Source organism: Pygocentrus nattereri, chromosome 9, assembly GCF_015220715.1.
Source record: "Pygocentrus nattereri isolate fPygNat1 chromosome 9, fPygNat1.pri, whole genome shotgun sequence".
Lineage (NCBI taxonomy): Eukaryota > Metazoa > Chordata > Actinopteri > Characiformes > Serrasalmidae > Pygocentrus > Pygocentrus nattereri.
Genome location: NC_051219.1, coordinates 17,728,098 through 17,742,224, shown reverse-complemented (window position 1 = coordinate 17,742,224; position 14,127 = coordinate 17,728,098). Strand labels below are relative to the sequence as shown.

Below are 14,127 nucleotides of genomic sequence, written 5' to 3'. Positions count from 1 at the left end.
TTCAAATTGGAAAGCGTCGCGGTAAACCAAGCAGTAGGCTTCTTGCTGCTTCTATCAACCAGACGTTCAAGAAAAATGTTCCTTTTCCTATTATGAAGAGCCACCTTCAGCCCGTACCCTATTTCAAATAGAAATACATCTGTGCCCTTTTCAAAGAGCTGGTCCACCTCACTCCAGTTTCATTTTGCCAATTAAAAAAAGGAGAATAATGTTATGGAATTCACAAAATGGGTCCTACGGATGGAAAATGCTTCAGCTATTGTCGGAGCAGAGGAGGAAAGTGTTTTATTTAGGCATTCTGAAGGAGCAGTACTTCAGCATCTCTAAATCCTTTAGTGAAGCACTAGCACGTAATTCCCTCCCGGGGGGGTTGATCTCGGCCTTTTATGTGACACTTTTGTTCAGAGGGAAATTATACACCGCTCACCTTATTTCCTTAGTGTGTGATTGCACTTCAGCACTGCTGAGAGCTGTTCATGTTTTCTGCTCATGACTCAACCGCTGCAGTACCACCTGAACTTGGACCCACGTCAAACTTTCACAACCACAGCAGTGCTTCAAAATGAAGGATTTCAGTTCCAGACTGTCCTGCTCTGTTGCTTAGCATATGCATTGCAGCAATGGAGCGTGCAAGAAATACATTCCATCCTGCCCATCACTACTTATCAAATCACATTACAAAGACAGTTCGATGAGTGTTACTTCCCTTCAAAGAGGCATTTCCGGAAGAAAATAGGTCTTAAGTGACTTCCCTTTTAAGCCTTTTAAGCTCAGAGCTTATAAACCCACATGCATGCTGCTACAGCGCTTATTAGAGAGATTTGTAGGACCTACAACTGCTAAATTCCTAAGAGAGCTAATACATGCTGGAGATGTAGCAGGATATAAAATGGTTGACTGGCTTCAGTGAGAGCTTATTTCACCTTAAACTGGTCTCTAGCCAGGATGACAGGGCTGAAAAAAAGAAAGTTAACTTCCCTGAAACTACCACTGTCCTGAGAGTTGAAAAACAATCCAAAGGAAATAGGATGCCTAAAATTTGCTAATACCACCATCTGCATATTCTTCACATCGCCATCTGTGTCAGTTCAAAACATTAAGCTGTGCTGCGTACAGTAAGCCTCCAGGAATAAAGTTGCACACTATTTACCTGAGTCCACTATGAATTAGGCATCAAAACCTGTTAATAAGTCATTATTGAGCTTAAACTCAATAACTGAGTCTGTCCCTGTCTTGGGTTGCAGCTTTAATATTTTGCCTTGAACAGAATTCCAAATAGGTGACAGGATGGGCAATTTGAATGCTAGCTAGTTCACTGTAGTCACAAGGAAAAACATGCTAGCATTAATTAGCATGATTTATCATTCATCGGGGGTTACTTAGGGCTTTGTCCAAAACTATGCACTACTCACGAGTGGCACCCTTGCAGTCACATAATGGACTGTAATAGTAAGTGTACAAACAATATAACCTAGCAGATGTGAAATACCCACAATGCACTGAGTCTCAAGACTCATGTTCCAACTTCTCAGAGGACAGCCTAGTCGCAAGGTGATGAACAAACCTGACGTTAGCTTATAAAACTGTATATGAATTACTTTCTGTTCGACATATTAACATTCCATCCTGCTCCTGATTTTCCATAAAAACAAGTGGTTCAACTTCTGTCGTGCTGCTAGAATGAAACTAAAACAGTGTAGCTGAGTTGGGAACAAGGTAGTTCAAAACACAGTAAGATGCCAATCTCTGGGCATGATACAAATACCCATAGCAGACCAATGCCAACCACACAAACTGTTGTTAATCTCATTGACAGGTAATCCCCTAACGTAGTTCACTTCATAAGCGAGTTGAAAGATGTGAATGGGTTTGTTTAATCTCTCAGTTTGACACTTCACACAGTGTGAATCTCTCAAGCTCCCTCTCCCTCTCACTCACACTTTCCACATGGTCAGACATGACCAGCTGAGCTATTACTGATAAACATGTGAGGTTCATCCGAGGAGAATTATCAACATGGCCGAGCTCAGGAGTCCTCCTCCTTCTCTCCTTCTCGTGTCAGCTTGGGCTGGGAGATGGATTGCCCGGGGGTTGCCCTGGGCCCTGCTTGCCTGCTCCCGTACCTTGTCAGAGGGCAGGCAGAGCACGCTTGGGACGGATTCCATGGCTGACAAACAGGCCAGCAAGGGCACCATGCATTTTTCATGCCGCTTCCCTAATTGTACCGCCTGCACCGTCACACTTTTTTTTCGCAACACTAAGGCTGAGGCGTCGAGGCTCACACTCTCACTGTCACACTGCAGAAATGTGGGCTGAGGTTAACACCCTCTAACTCCACTGCTTCCTCTGCTGCCAATGGCCTCTACGGGGAACTCCACCCAATTTTTCGAATCCTGTATTATGCAGAGTTTGAGATCTAAGCAAAGTCACTCAGGATTGTGAAACGGTGTATTGTAAAGAAACTTCAGGATTTAAATTCTTTATAGTGGTGATGATAAGAACCAGGGGTCTGCATACAGTCCAAATATAGTCATTTAAAAAAAAAAAAAAAACCATCATCTTTAAATGTAGTGTTTATAATGGTAAAATAGGGGTAATTGTATGTTTTCTTTAGGTACTGTTTTGCCTCACTATGCCCTGCACGTGCCTCTCTGACAATAATGTGCTTTAAAAATATATTTTAGGCCAAAACCTCTTTGTCAAACTCTCAACACTATTATACAGCAATGTCTCAAGTATCAGGCAACATATCTGTAACCATTTCATGTAATGATTTTGAACAATTCTGATAGAACGGCAAATTTCCACTCTGAAAGACTTTATTTACATCTTAACAACTTAATTATGCAGAAATAATGAAATATCAGTGGAATTCACTTTTAAAGTGCGTGGCAGTTTACTGGGAGCTACATTAGGCTGTATTGTAGCTACCCAAGTCCACAACTGACTAAAGACTGACAACAGAGAAGAATAAGCTAAAGCTAATTCTTCTGAAGATTTCATTTCACTCTCCTGTTTTGATCTGGGTGATCCTGTAAGAAAAAGCTTCAACTAGCCAATAGTTCTCTCTGGTCTTGATCCAGGTGATCCTCTAAGAAAGAGCTTCAATCAGCTTATTCTTCTCTCTGGTCTTGATCCAGGCAAAGGAAGCTAATTGTGTTTAGCCTCTTAAAGTGAAACAACACTTAGGTGTCTTGCTCAAGGACACCTCAGTCAGAGCCGGCAGCACAAGACTGAGGTGTCCTTGAGTAAGAAACCTAACCCCCAACTGCTCCCCAGGCGCTGCGGATTGGGCTGCCCACCACTCTGGGCAAGTGTGCTCACTGCCCCCTAGTGTGTGTGTGCTCACTAGAGTGTATGTGGTGTTTCACTTCACAGATGGGTTAAAGGCGGAGGTGAAATATCCCCGTTGTGGGACTAATAAGGGTCACTTAATCTTAACACATTAAAGAACGCTCATTCACAACGTGTGAGCAGATCTTCATATTGCTCAGTGGTGTAACTCTTGACTGTGAATTGATGTATATTCTTGCTGAAAGCAGAGACAGTGGGTTGGGTACAGCTGTCCCCAGACCCCAAAACAAATCTTTGAATTCAGAGAGCACAGCTCAACGTGAGGATCCAACAAACGAGCAGACTGTGCTTGTTACTCCAGTCAGCGAGATGCTCGATAGCAGGAAATCCATGTTCTCTTAGTTCAATAACAGTAGTCAGAGTCCTACTTTATACTGCAGTAAGCTTCTTCTTGGGCTCTCCAAAATAATACCAGAAGCACAATGGCAGTGTGGTGTCACAGACAATGATATAGTCAATCCATCATTTATGAGTGATCAAAGGGAGTGACGCATTCACAAATTCACAAAGGGGAGAAACCTTCCACCTTCCTAGATATATCAGCTTCTTTCATGCTACAATACTTCAAATGGGTTTCAGCAATATAATAATATAAAGAAACAGAGGTAACCCTTTTAATATTGCAGTGTTGTTTGTCATAACATGCTTTTTTCCCAATTGCATTCTTTTTAAAAACAAGTGATAATATGCTGCCATCTGGTGGCAGCCATAAGAGCTGTTATCTACAGTTTGATTTACAACCCCAATTCCAATGAAGTTGGGACGTTGTGTAAAACATAAATAAAAACAGAATACAATGATTTGCAAATCCTTTTCAACCTGTATTCAATTGAATACACTACAAAGACAAGATATTTAATGTTCAAATGAATAAACTTTGTTGTTTTTCGCAAATATTCACTCATTTTGAATTTGATGCCTGCAACACGTTCCAAAGAAGTTGGGACAGGGGCAACAAAAGACTGGGAAAGTTGAGGAATGCTCAAAAAACATCTGTTTGGAACATTCCACAGGTGAACAGATTCATTGGAAACAGGTGAGTGTCATGATTGGGTATAAAGGGAGCATCCCTGAAAGGCCCAGTCATTCACAAGCAAGGACGGGGCGAGGTTCACCACTTTGTGAACAACTGCGTGAGCAAATAGTTCAACAGTTTAAGAATAACGTTTCTCAACGCACATTTCATCATCTACAGTCCATAATATCAAAAGATTCAGAGAATCTGGAGAAATCTCTGCAAGTAAGCGGTAAGGCAGAAAACCAACATTGAATGCCCGTGACCTTCGATCCCTCAGGCGGCACTGCATTAAAAACCGACATCATTCTGTAACGGATATTATCACATGGGCTCAGGAACACTTCAGAAAACCACTGTCAGTGAACACAGTTCGTCGCTCCATCTACAAGTGCAAGTTAAAACTCGGCCATGCAAACCGAAAGCCATATATCACCAACATCGTCCCTGCTTATTTCAGCAAGACAATGCCAAGCCACATTCTGCACGTGTTACAACAGCGTGGCTTCGTAGTAAAAGAGTGCGGGTACTAAACTGGCCTGCCTGCAGTCCAGACCTGTCTCCCATTGAAAATGTGTGGCACATTATGAAGCGCAAAATACGACAACAGAGACCCTGGACTGTTGAGCAACTGAAGTTGTACATCAAGCAAGAATGGGAAAGAATTCCATCTACAAAGCTTCAACAATTAGTGTCCTCAGTTCCCAAACGCTTTTTGAGAGTTGTTAAAAGGAAAGGTGATGTAACACAGTGGTAAACATGCTCCTGTCCCAACTTCTTTGGAATGTGTTGCAGGCATCAAATTCAAAATGAGTGAATATTTGCAAAAAACAATAAAGTTTATCTGTTTGAACATTAAATATCTTGTCTTTGTAGTGTATTCAAATGAATATAGGTTGAAAAGGATTTGCAAATCATCATATTCTGTTTTTATTTATGTTTTACACAACGTCCCAACTTCATTGGAATTGGGGTTGTATAAACCCTGGCTGGAAAAAATAAACCGGAAAATCTGTTTTAAACATTGTGATTATGACTTTGAATAACTCAAGTTATTTGACACCTATTTCAAAGACAGACCAAAGCTTTAATACACCTTCACAAGCATGCAGCATGTGCATCTACTAAAGTGTATACTCAAGTAAGCCACTACTGAGAGGTAGTAGACTTCAGTATATAATCATTCCAATCTAAAACCTCCAGTCGAAGCAGAGTGCACAATAATCGATCATGCAGGCTGCACAAGGCTTACAGCGTTCAATTTTATGTTGATTACAAACCAGCTCTAAACCAAAAGGTACAGCCAAAGAAAGAAATGGACTGAGCAGTTCACATCTGCAGTTGCAGGCATTGTAATCAGAAAAACAGTCAAGTAGATCTCAAACTCTTTAATCTGCTGTCTTGCTGTGCTTAGTCTGTCTCGATGATTTGATGTAAAGTAATCTAATGAGATCTGATGTTATTCACAGTGGGGTTTCAATATCCTGCTCTGCTGTTGCTTTAGACCTAATCCTTCCATGGAGATCAATAACAGAGCGACGTGGTTTGATTGCTTCTGCAAGACACACAGATACTCACCTTTCTTATAATTAAGTGTCAGGTTTTCCCTACCAAATCAGAAAACAAAGCAAGCCATCCTTAATTCCTGGGTAATACAACTAACGTGCACATTATTTGATCTAAGCAGAATGGTAGGTAGATATATACCCAGACCTCTAGTAGGTGCATCTATCAAAGTAGGTAGGTGTAGCCTTACTCTAGAATATAGCAGTTATACATTATATTTCACACTCACTGGTCACTTTATTAGGCACCTTTCTTGTCTATTTTATCATGTTCAATTACCATATAGCTACACAAAATAATTCTACTAATACAGATCTGCTTCTCTGCATAACTTGTTAGTCCCCCAAAAATCAATGTTAAGGACCTCACAGGACCACTACTGAGCAGGTATTATTTGGAAGTAGTTGGGAGTGACACTGACATGGTAATAGATGTGTATGTATTGCAGAGTGGACCACTACACAGGCTTGTTACTGAACTTATTGACACACTTATGTGCTGAAAACAAGCTTCCCTTCCAAAAATATCCAACAAATGACATTCTGTGGCCACTAATGAAGGACAAAACCAGTGTTTCCAAGTGTATGTTTACATCTGTAGTTTGGTTCTCTAGGTCTGGACCAAAGCAAGAAAAGATACATTATTGCATTTCATTTCTGGTTCACTTTGCTTTCACTGACATTTCTTAATATCCATTCTATTATTACCTATTCAGAGCACAGGAACATATGACAAAACACAACCACATGTATCAATGTCAGAAATTCATATGTTGCAGGTTCCAAAAAAAGGTATCTAGAAAAGAGAGGACAGGTTAATTCTGTTTGGTCCATTAGACGTCTTGGTTCATTTTGTATTCACTATTTAAACGAACTGCAGGCAAACCCAGTGTTGGTCTGAAATCAGCTTCAGAATGACAACCTCAAGGGATCTCGGAAGACCTGCTAGTGTTCTCATTTAATTTCTTTTTTTAAAAAAACTGCTAAGTAAGAACACTCCCCTAACCTTGGCCTTGAGGACTAAGAACACAGCATGGTTTCAAGTATTCTTTGATTCAATACACAGCTGATCGAGCTCATCAACTGATTATGGGCCCTTCATTCCTCTCAAGGTTTCTTCTTCTTACTCTTAGTTTAAGAGGAGTTTATCCTTGCCACTGCTGCCGCTCATGGGGGCTTGGACACAGATTTTTCTATAAAGCTGCTTTGCAACAAAACCTGTTGTAAAAAGTGAAATATAAAAAAACCTTGACTTGACTTGACCCCTTCATGAGCTGGATAAGGTGGGTTAGTGAAACTGTGCGGTGCTGTGGGCAACCAGGTGCAACATTAAGAAATACTGGAGTAAAGGATGACAAACTGTACAGCAATCAATGTGTTTTTAACTTCAGATGTACAACATGGACCACCAAGGAAATGTGTCTAATATACTGGGCATTAAAAACATTAAAACTCCAGCAACACTGATGTGTGTGATCCACTTGTACCAGCACACCACACACTAACAGGCAATTAACAGGTCAGGGTTCTCTGTTCAGCTCTGTTGTGGTCCTGTGGAGGCCCTGACCACTGAACAACACAGAAAAGACAGACTAACTAATTAAAGAGAGGAACAATACGTAACAGAAGATCTATAAAGTGCACCTGGTAACATATTAAGTGGACCTAATGAAATGAACAAAGATTTTAAATACAATGTTTACCTAAAAAGTGGCCAGTGAGTGTATTAAGCTATATATATATATATATATATATATATATATATATATATATATATATAAATAAATATATAAACATGCATTGATTTATATCTATGTGATTCATTTATAATCATACATATTCATCACCAACACCATTTTTGTAGGTACATACACATAGTTTTCCCCAGCATCTTCTAGCCCTTCATCAAAGCTCAGTTTCTAACCTCAAGAGTCTCTCTTAGTTGAATATTGTGGGTGATGGGCCACTCTCAACCTAGTAGGGATACTGACAAATGTAAAAATGCCACCAACACCACTGTACACCAGCACTATGAACATCATCATTCCACTACTATGCCAGTGTCACTGCTGTGTTAATAGAATAGACTAACACCCAAATGATATCTGGTCAAGAGCAGTCCTGTGGTCAGTAAATAACCTGCTGAATAAATGGGGTAGAATGTGGCTGACTGTGTTATTAAGAAAACCTCAAGCATCAAGGAAACATGTTTACATGTTTGAGTTTTCTCAGCTGCTTTTGTAGTCAATCAATTCAGTTTAACAACTGAGATTTGATTGTTCATCTAACATCTACCTGCCAAAAGATCATTAAATTGTTTTTTAAAAGAAAACATACACTATGTTACATTTACAGCATTTGACAGACAATCTTTCAAGAATGACTTACATTATAATCATGTTACAAACCTAGCTAATGTAGCATTAGGAGCAATATAATATCAATCATATTATAAAGTTGGTGAGAGTCTAAGTGAGAAATTATAGATAACGTAGCACTGGTGTCTTGTCCAAGGCCTCCTGGTTCTTTCCTAAGTAGACAATCAATCACCAGTCTGCTACATGGAGGGCAGCAGTGTTACCAACTACAACATACTGACTGTAATGTAATGACCAGAAGAGTAAACTGGGGGTTGGTACTTTGCTTGGCAAGAACATCATGCTGGATCAGTAAGTCTCTCTGGAAATTCTCTAAATGCTACATTAGCTTACCTCTGTAAAATGACCGGACTTTAAGTCATTCTGGATAAAGGTGTCTGCCAAATGTCGTAAATGCAATGTAGGATTAATTTCCCCTTTACTGGCAACAGAAGACAAACAAACAAATCTAAGTTGGTTAAACAAATCATGCTTAGTAAGCATCTGTTGAGAAAAGTGGAAATTATTTAGTTCACAGATGTTGATGTCAACAATTAATCGTATAATTTTTTATTGTGTACACTCACTTAGTGAAGCTGTAAGGTAGGTGCACCTCACAAAGTGATCAGTGAGTGAGGAACAAAGTAGAAGCTTCTAATAAAGAAGATGGAAAGTGTATATTTCTATCTTTACAACATAGTTTACTATAGCTCTATTGACAGGTCTATGTGGTTATAACTCAAAGCAAGTCCAATACTCACTGAAGTTGTGCGCAATTTTCGCACTCAGCATGATTTCGACATGATTGCTTGACTCCAAGTTAGAAATGTTGGCCAAGTCTTTGACTCCAAATTGCTCATACAAACGTGAGGTGTCGATTTCAATTTCTCTAGGGCTCCCCCGTGCCCAGACTGACTTTGCAATCTGTAAGAGCAGCAGAAAGAGTCAATATCATCATTTTCCTCACAGGACCCTGCAATAAATAAACCTCTCTAATAATACTATGGTCATGAATGATCTAATCACAGTTCACACTCTCTGCCTCGAATATATGAGTTCAGGGAGCACACAAAAGGAAAAGCTGGTGAGAGTCTAAGTGAAAAAAATAAAAATGCAATGTTTCTTTCATTGTAAATGAACCTGTATGCTCTTTTAAGGATTGTGAATATGTCTGAATGTACTTTAAATAGACGTAATCTCGCTCAGATCTTGCAAATAATGAGGTTTTAGATAATAGAGTTCGGTAACATAACCAAAAATCTTAATGGATTTTTCCTCCTTAAGAATTATTTTGCTAACTTTGATTACAAATGATGTCACAAGTTAACAACTAGACTTTTTCCCTCCATTTGAGCAAGTAAAAGGTACACATCGCCACCTAGTGTACCAAAGTAGCAATTAACTGAATATCAAGACATATCAAGCATTGAAACATACATCACAACACAACATATGGTACCTTGTCTTGAGCAATAAGGTCCCAATGAAAGGCCCTTGTCCTCATTATTTGGGATTTTGTCTTCTTCTTGGGCAGTGGAGGTGGCAAAGGAGGTGGAGGGGTCGGGGCAGCAGAAAACATTAGTGATTGGATGGACTCAAGCTGTGGTATTGGAGCTAGCCTGCTCTCTGGAAATGTTACTGGGGATTTCTCTTGCATAGGTGGTGGCTTTAACTCAGGCACCTGCTCTAGCTCCATGGAAGGTTTATTCACTGGTTCTAGTGCTGGTGCTGGGACTGGAATAGGCACAGCAACAGCTCCAGATTTGGACAGAAACCGAGGAAATGGCTGCGGCGGCACTAAGAGAGGCGCATGGTTGTTCTGCATCTTGCCTGTCTCAGGTCCTCTCTCATGTGTAGACTGGTTTTCTTTGATGACTTTCGTAATATCAGAGAGTTTTTGGGCTTCTTTGAGGTCTTCATACATGTTTTCACACTGGGACCTGCGTTTCCAGTCCATGCATTGCCTGTTGATGGCTTTGACCCAGGCATCCCGCTCATTCCTAACATCCTCTGTGCTTTGTTCATCCAGTGGAACCCGCAAGCTAGCAAAGATAACAGTTAAGTTGAGTTATAGTCATCCAAGTTCAAATACAACTCATTATTTTACCATTATGTTCTTTAAAAAAATTTGTCCAACAGTTAAAAATGGTTCTTTAAAGGTGCCATAGCATGGAAAAGTATATTTATTTTGCCATAGTGAAATAAGGAGAGCTTGGCACAGTGAACCTCAAACACTTTCATCTCCTCCTTTAAATAGAAATCCTTGCATTTGTAAAATAAGGTGGTAAAACTGGCCAATTCCAAAATCCTAAACTGCTATGCAATAGTCTTGATTCATTAAGATTTACACCCCTAAACATTACATACACCAGCACATGTTAATGACAGCAGAGCACCAGCAATGAAAATGACAGACTATTTGCAGAAATTGTACTGTTCCAGGCTGTGAAGGGGATGTCAGCACTTTTCATACTCTTCCCGAGGAACCAAACTGACACTAGGCACAAATGATGTTCATCTTTAAACGTGGCTGAAGTTGGTTTCCTATTCACAAGCTTCTTAATTGAATGTTCCATTCCACCTTACATATTACAGCTTGTACAGGTGGCAGAACGTAATTGTGGCACAATTTAAGGTGGAATGGAAAATTCACACACAAGCTGGCGAGTAAAAAACCAACTTCAGTGTCTGCATCTTTACCAAGATTCTGAACAGCTTTATTTCAAAGTTGTTAGTGTTTTCTGCACATTTCACTCCGGACAGTTTCTCTAACCTTGGACTTTATCGAGAAGGTTTTGTTCAGAGTTTGACACTGTAGAAACTGAAGGGCAGTTCCAAATGTATTAGCATTGCAACCCACAATCCCAACTGTAACCTGTAATTAGCAGCCATGCTGTGTGACTTTATCCACTTTTTAATGGTTGAAGCCGAATCCTCTTAAAATGAAAGTTTCACAGAGAGCTAACAACTGTTGGATGAGAAGGTCTGGCTCGCAGTCTCCACTCTAATTGATCCCAAAGGTGTTCTATCGGGTTGAGGTCAGGACTCTGTGCAGGCCAGTCAAGTTCTTCCACACCAAACTCACTCATCCATGTCTTTATGGACCTTGCTTTGTGCACTGGTGCGCAGTCATGTTGGAACAGGAGGGGGCCATCCCCAAACTATTCCCACAAAGTTGGGAGCATAAAATGATCCAAAATCTCTTGGTCTGCTGAAGCATTAAGAGTTCCTTTCACTGGAACTAAGGGGCCGAGCGCAAATCCTGAAAAACAACCCCACACCATAATCCCCCCTCCACCAAACTTTACACTTGGCACAATGCAGTCAGATGGAGAAGCGTGATTGGTCACTCCAGAGAACACGCCTCCACTGCTCTAGAGTCCAGTGGCGGCACTTTATACCACTGCATTCAACGCATTGTATTGATGACGTAAGGCTTGGATGCAGCTGCTCAGCCATGTAAACCCATTCCATGAAGCTCTCTACGATGTTCTTGAGCTAACCTGAAGGCCATATGAAGGTTGGAGGTCTGTAGCAATCGACTGTGTAGAAAGTTGCCAACCTCCGCGCACTATGCACCTCAGCATCCACTGACCACACTCTGTCATTTCACTTGGCCGACCTCTTTGTGGCTGAGTTGCTGTCGTTCCCAATTGCTTCCACTTTGTTATAATACCACTGACAGTTGACTGTGGAATATTTAGTAGTAAGGACTTGTGTTGCACAGGTGGCATCCTATCACTGTACCACACTGGAATTCACTGAGCTCCTGAGAGCGAGCCATTCTTTCACAAATGTTTGTAGAAGCAGTCTGCCGGCCTAGGTGCTTGGTTTTATACACCTCTGGCCATGGAAGTGATTGGAATACCTGAATTCAATGATTTGGATGGGTGAGTGAATACTTTTGGAAATATAGTGTATCAGTCTACAAAAAAAGAAAAAACTCACTGAAATTCATCCTGGTTGGTGAGAATTATAAAGGTGTCACATGTGCAAGGTGTCTCTGCGCTTGCATTGCCATCTGATAGGTGAATAATGACTGGTTGGCTAAGAGTAACTGGCACATCTGCACTATCTGAGACTGGTCGAAAGCCTGTGGGCAGCAGAAGCAGCTGACCTGTGTAGAGATGAGCCTCATACCTGGTAAAAGGAATGACATTAACTTAAAATGACAACAATGCACAGTGAGCTTCCTACTAACTATAAAATCACATGCGCCCTCCAGCGTAAACCAGTAAAATCCAAACAGGTAGCTAGTTTTCTTACATGGACTGGAGTATGAAAGGTACATTTTAAACCATTAACAGTTTTATGTACTACATCATATTCTTTTTTCAAAAAAGTGAAAAACCAGTTTTAGATGATATGGGCCCTTTGAAAGGAAAATCAAACTTTCACATTTTTCCTTAAACGAACTATAGTCAATCAGCAAGATCTTGGACATTATTATATTATTTCTGTACTTTAGCACTGCAGCTACAGGGTAATAATTAATGGAAGCCTAAACTGTGCCTTTATTCAAATTGCATGCCTGAAAATAGTTCAAGGTCCTAGGTAATCCGAAACTGGTTTAATTGGTTAGGTAATCTCAAATAGACATACTTATGTGGTTCCTGACACAGAAGTGGATGAAATTTAGGCTTCAAGACAGCTACAACTATTTTCAGCTATTCAACAAATTTGTTCATTGTTTAAATGTAATTGTGCCACATAAGTCTATTTGAAACTGGTTAGCGAATCAGCATGGCTTGGGCAAGTATGTGATTATTTCAGCATGCAGTTTGCACAATGTGTAACAAAGGTGTTCATTTGCTTCCATTATGTTAGCCTTGTTCCTCTAGTGTACGAATAGTAAAGTCAAGTCCAAAGACTTCAAGCATGTTTTAGCTGATCAGCAATATTTGGTTTAAGGGTAAAATGTGTTACGTTTTTGGCCAATCTACCACTTTAAACATACTACATATATCCATACTTTTTCCATTTGCACGATGCTAGCCCTCCCCTCTGCAGAAGCAACAGACCCTCATGGAGCTTCGTTGGGGAAGCAGGTGGCTTGCTGGGTTCCTCATGTATGTCTACGGGATGGACGTTCCTGTAGATGATTTGATTTATCAGCTCCAGAATCTAGAGGGAAGAGAACAATTTGAATGTGAATGATAGGTATGAGGAACTTGCTTACGGAACCTGAATACACTCATTCCCTGTGTATTCCTATTAGAGGAGGATACTACAAAAATGTGTCAAAATTAATGATGAATATTGGTTGGCTGTCTTCTATTTTATTTTAAAAAATGAAAATGATGTATCACCAATGATGTAACACCAATCCCAGTTCCTGGGAGCCTCTTACTCTCCACAATTTAGCATATTCCCTAATCTAACCTCAGCTAATCATCAGGCCCTTTGTGTGCTGGGTCAGATGCACTGGAAATAAAACTAGCATAACCAGGTTGTGGTGTTTTCAACAACTACCAAAAGTGTCAGAGAATTCTGTCTCACTTTCTGCTTGTCCTCTGGAGACATGGCCTCCAGCTCGTAATCATGGCGACCCTTGAAAGACACTGAGAACTTGGTCCCTGCGGCATCATGGCAGTTTGTCACCTCCATAAAGGGAAACTGCCTCTTCACAATGCCTTTAACAATGCTGCATACCATCTTAGTGTTGAAATCAATCTGAGGAGAGACACATGTAAGTATTTCCTGAAGGATGGTTTCAAATGCTTCAACAAACACAGCGATTAAGCTATAAGATTCCCGAAATACCAGCTCCACTGTCCATCTAGTATTAGTACTAGTGTTTTTTCCTTGTTTTATTTAACAAAGAATGGTTTTCAAA

At 40.3% G+C, this 14,127-nt stretch overlaps 1 protein-coding gene across 1 annotated transcript in view; it reads right to left on the bottom strand.

The window, feature by feature from the left end:
- LOC108425482 (formin-like protein 13) overlaps nt 1-14,127 on the bottom strand; it is a 65,490-nt gene that overhangs the window by 47,922 nt on the left and 3,441 nt on the right. The window contains exons 4-8 of the mRNA XM_037541283.1: nt 13,791-13,964; nt 13,264-13,415; nt 12,240-12,431; nt 9,751-10,333; nt 9,053-9,215 (exon numbers count right to left, since the gene is read on the bottom strand). Coding sequence (XP_037397180.1) covers nt 9,053-9,215; nt 9,751-10,333; nt 12,240-12,431; nt 13,264-13,415; nt 13,791-13,964 — 1,264 coding nt within the window. The remainder of the gene's footprint in view (nt 1-9,052; nt 9,216-9,750; nt 10,334-12,239; nt 12,432-13,263; nt 13,416-13,790; nt 13,965-14,127) is intronic.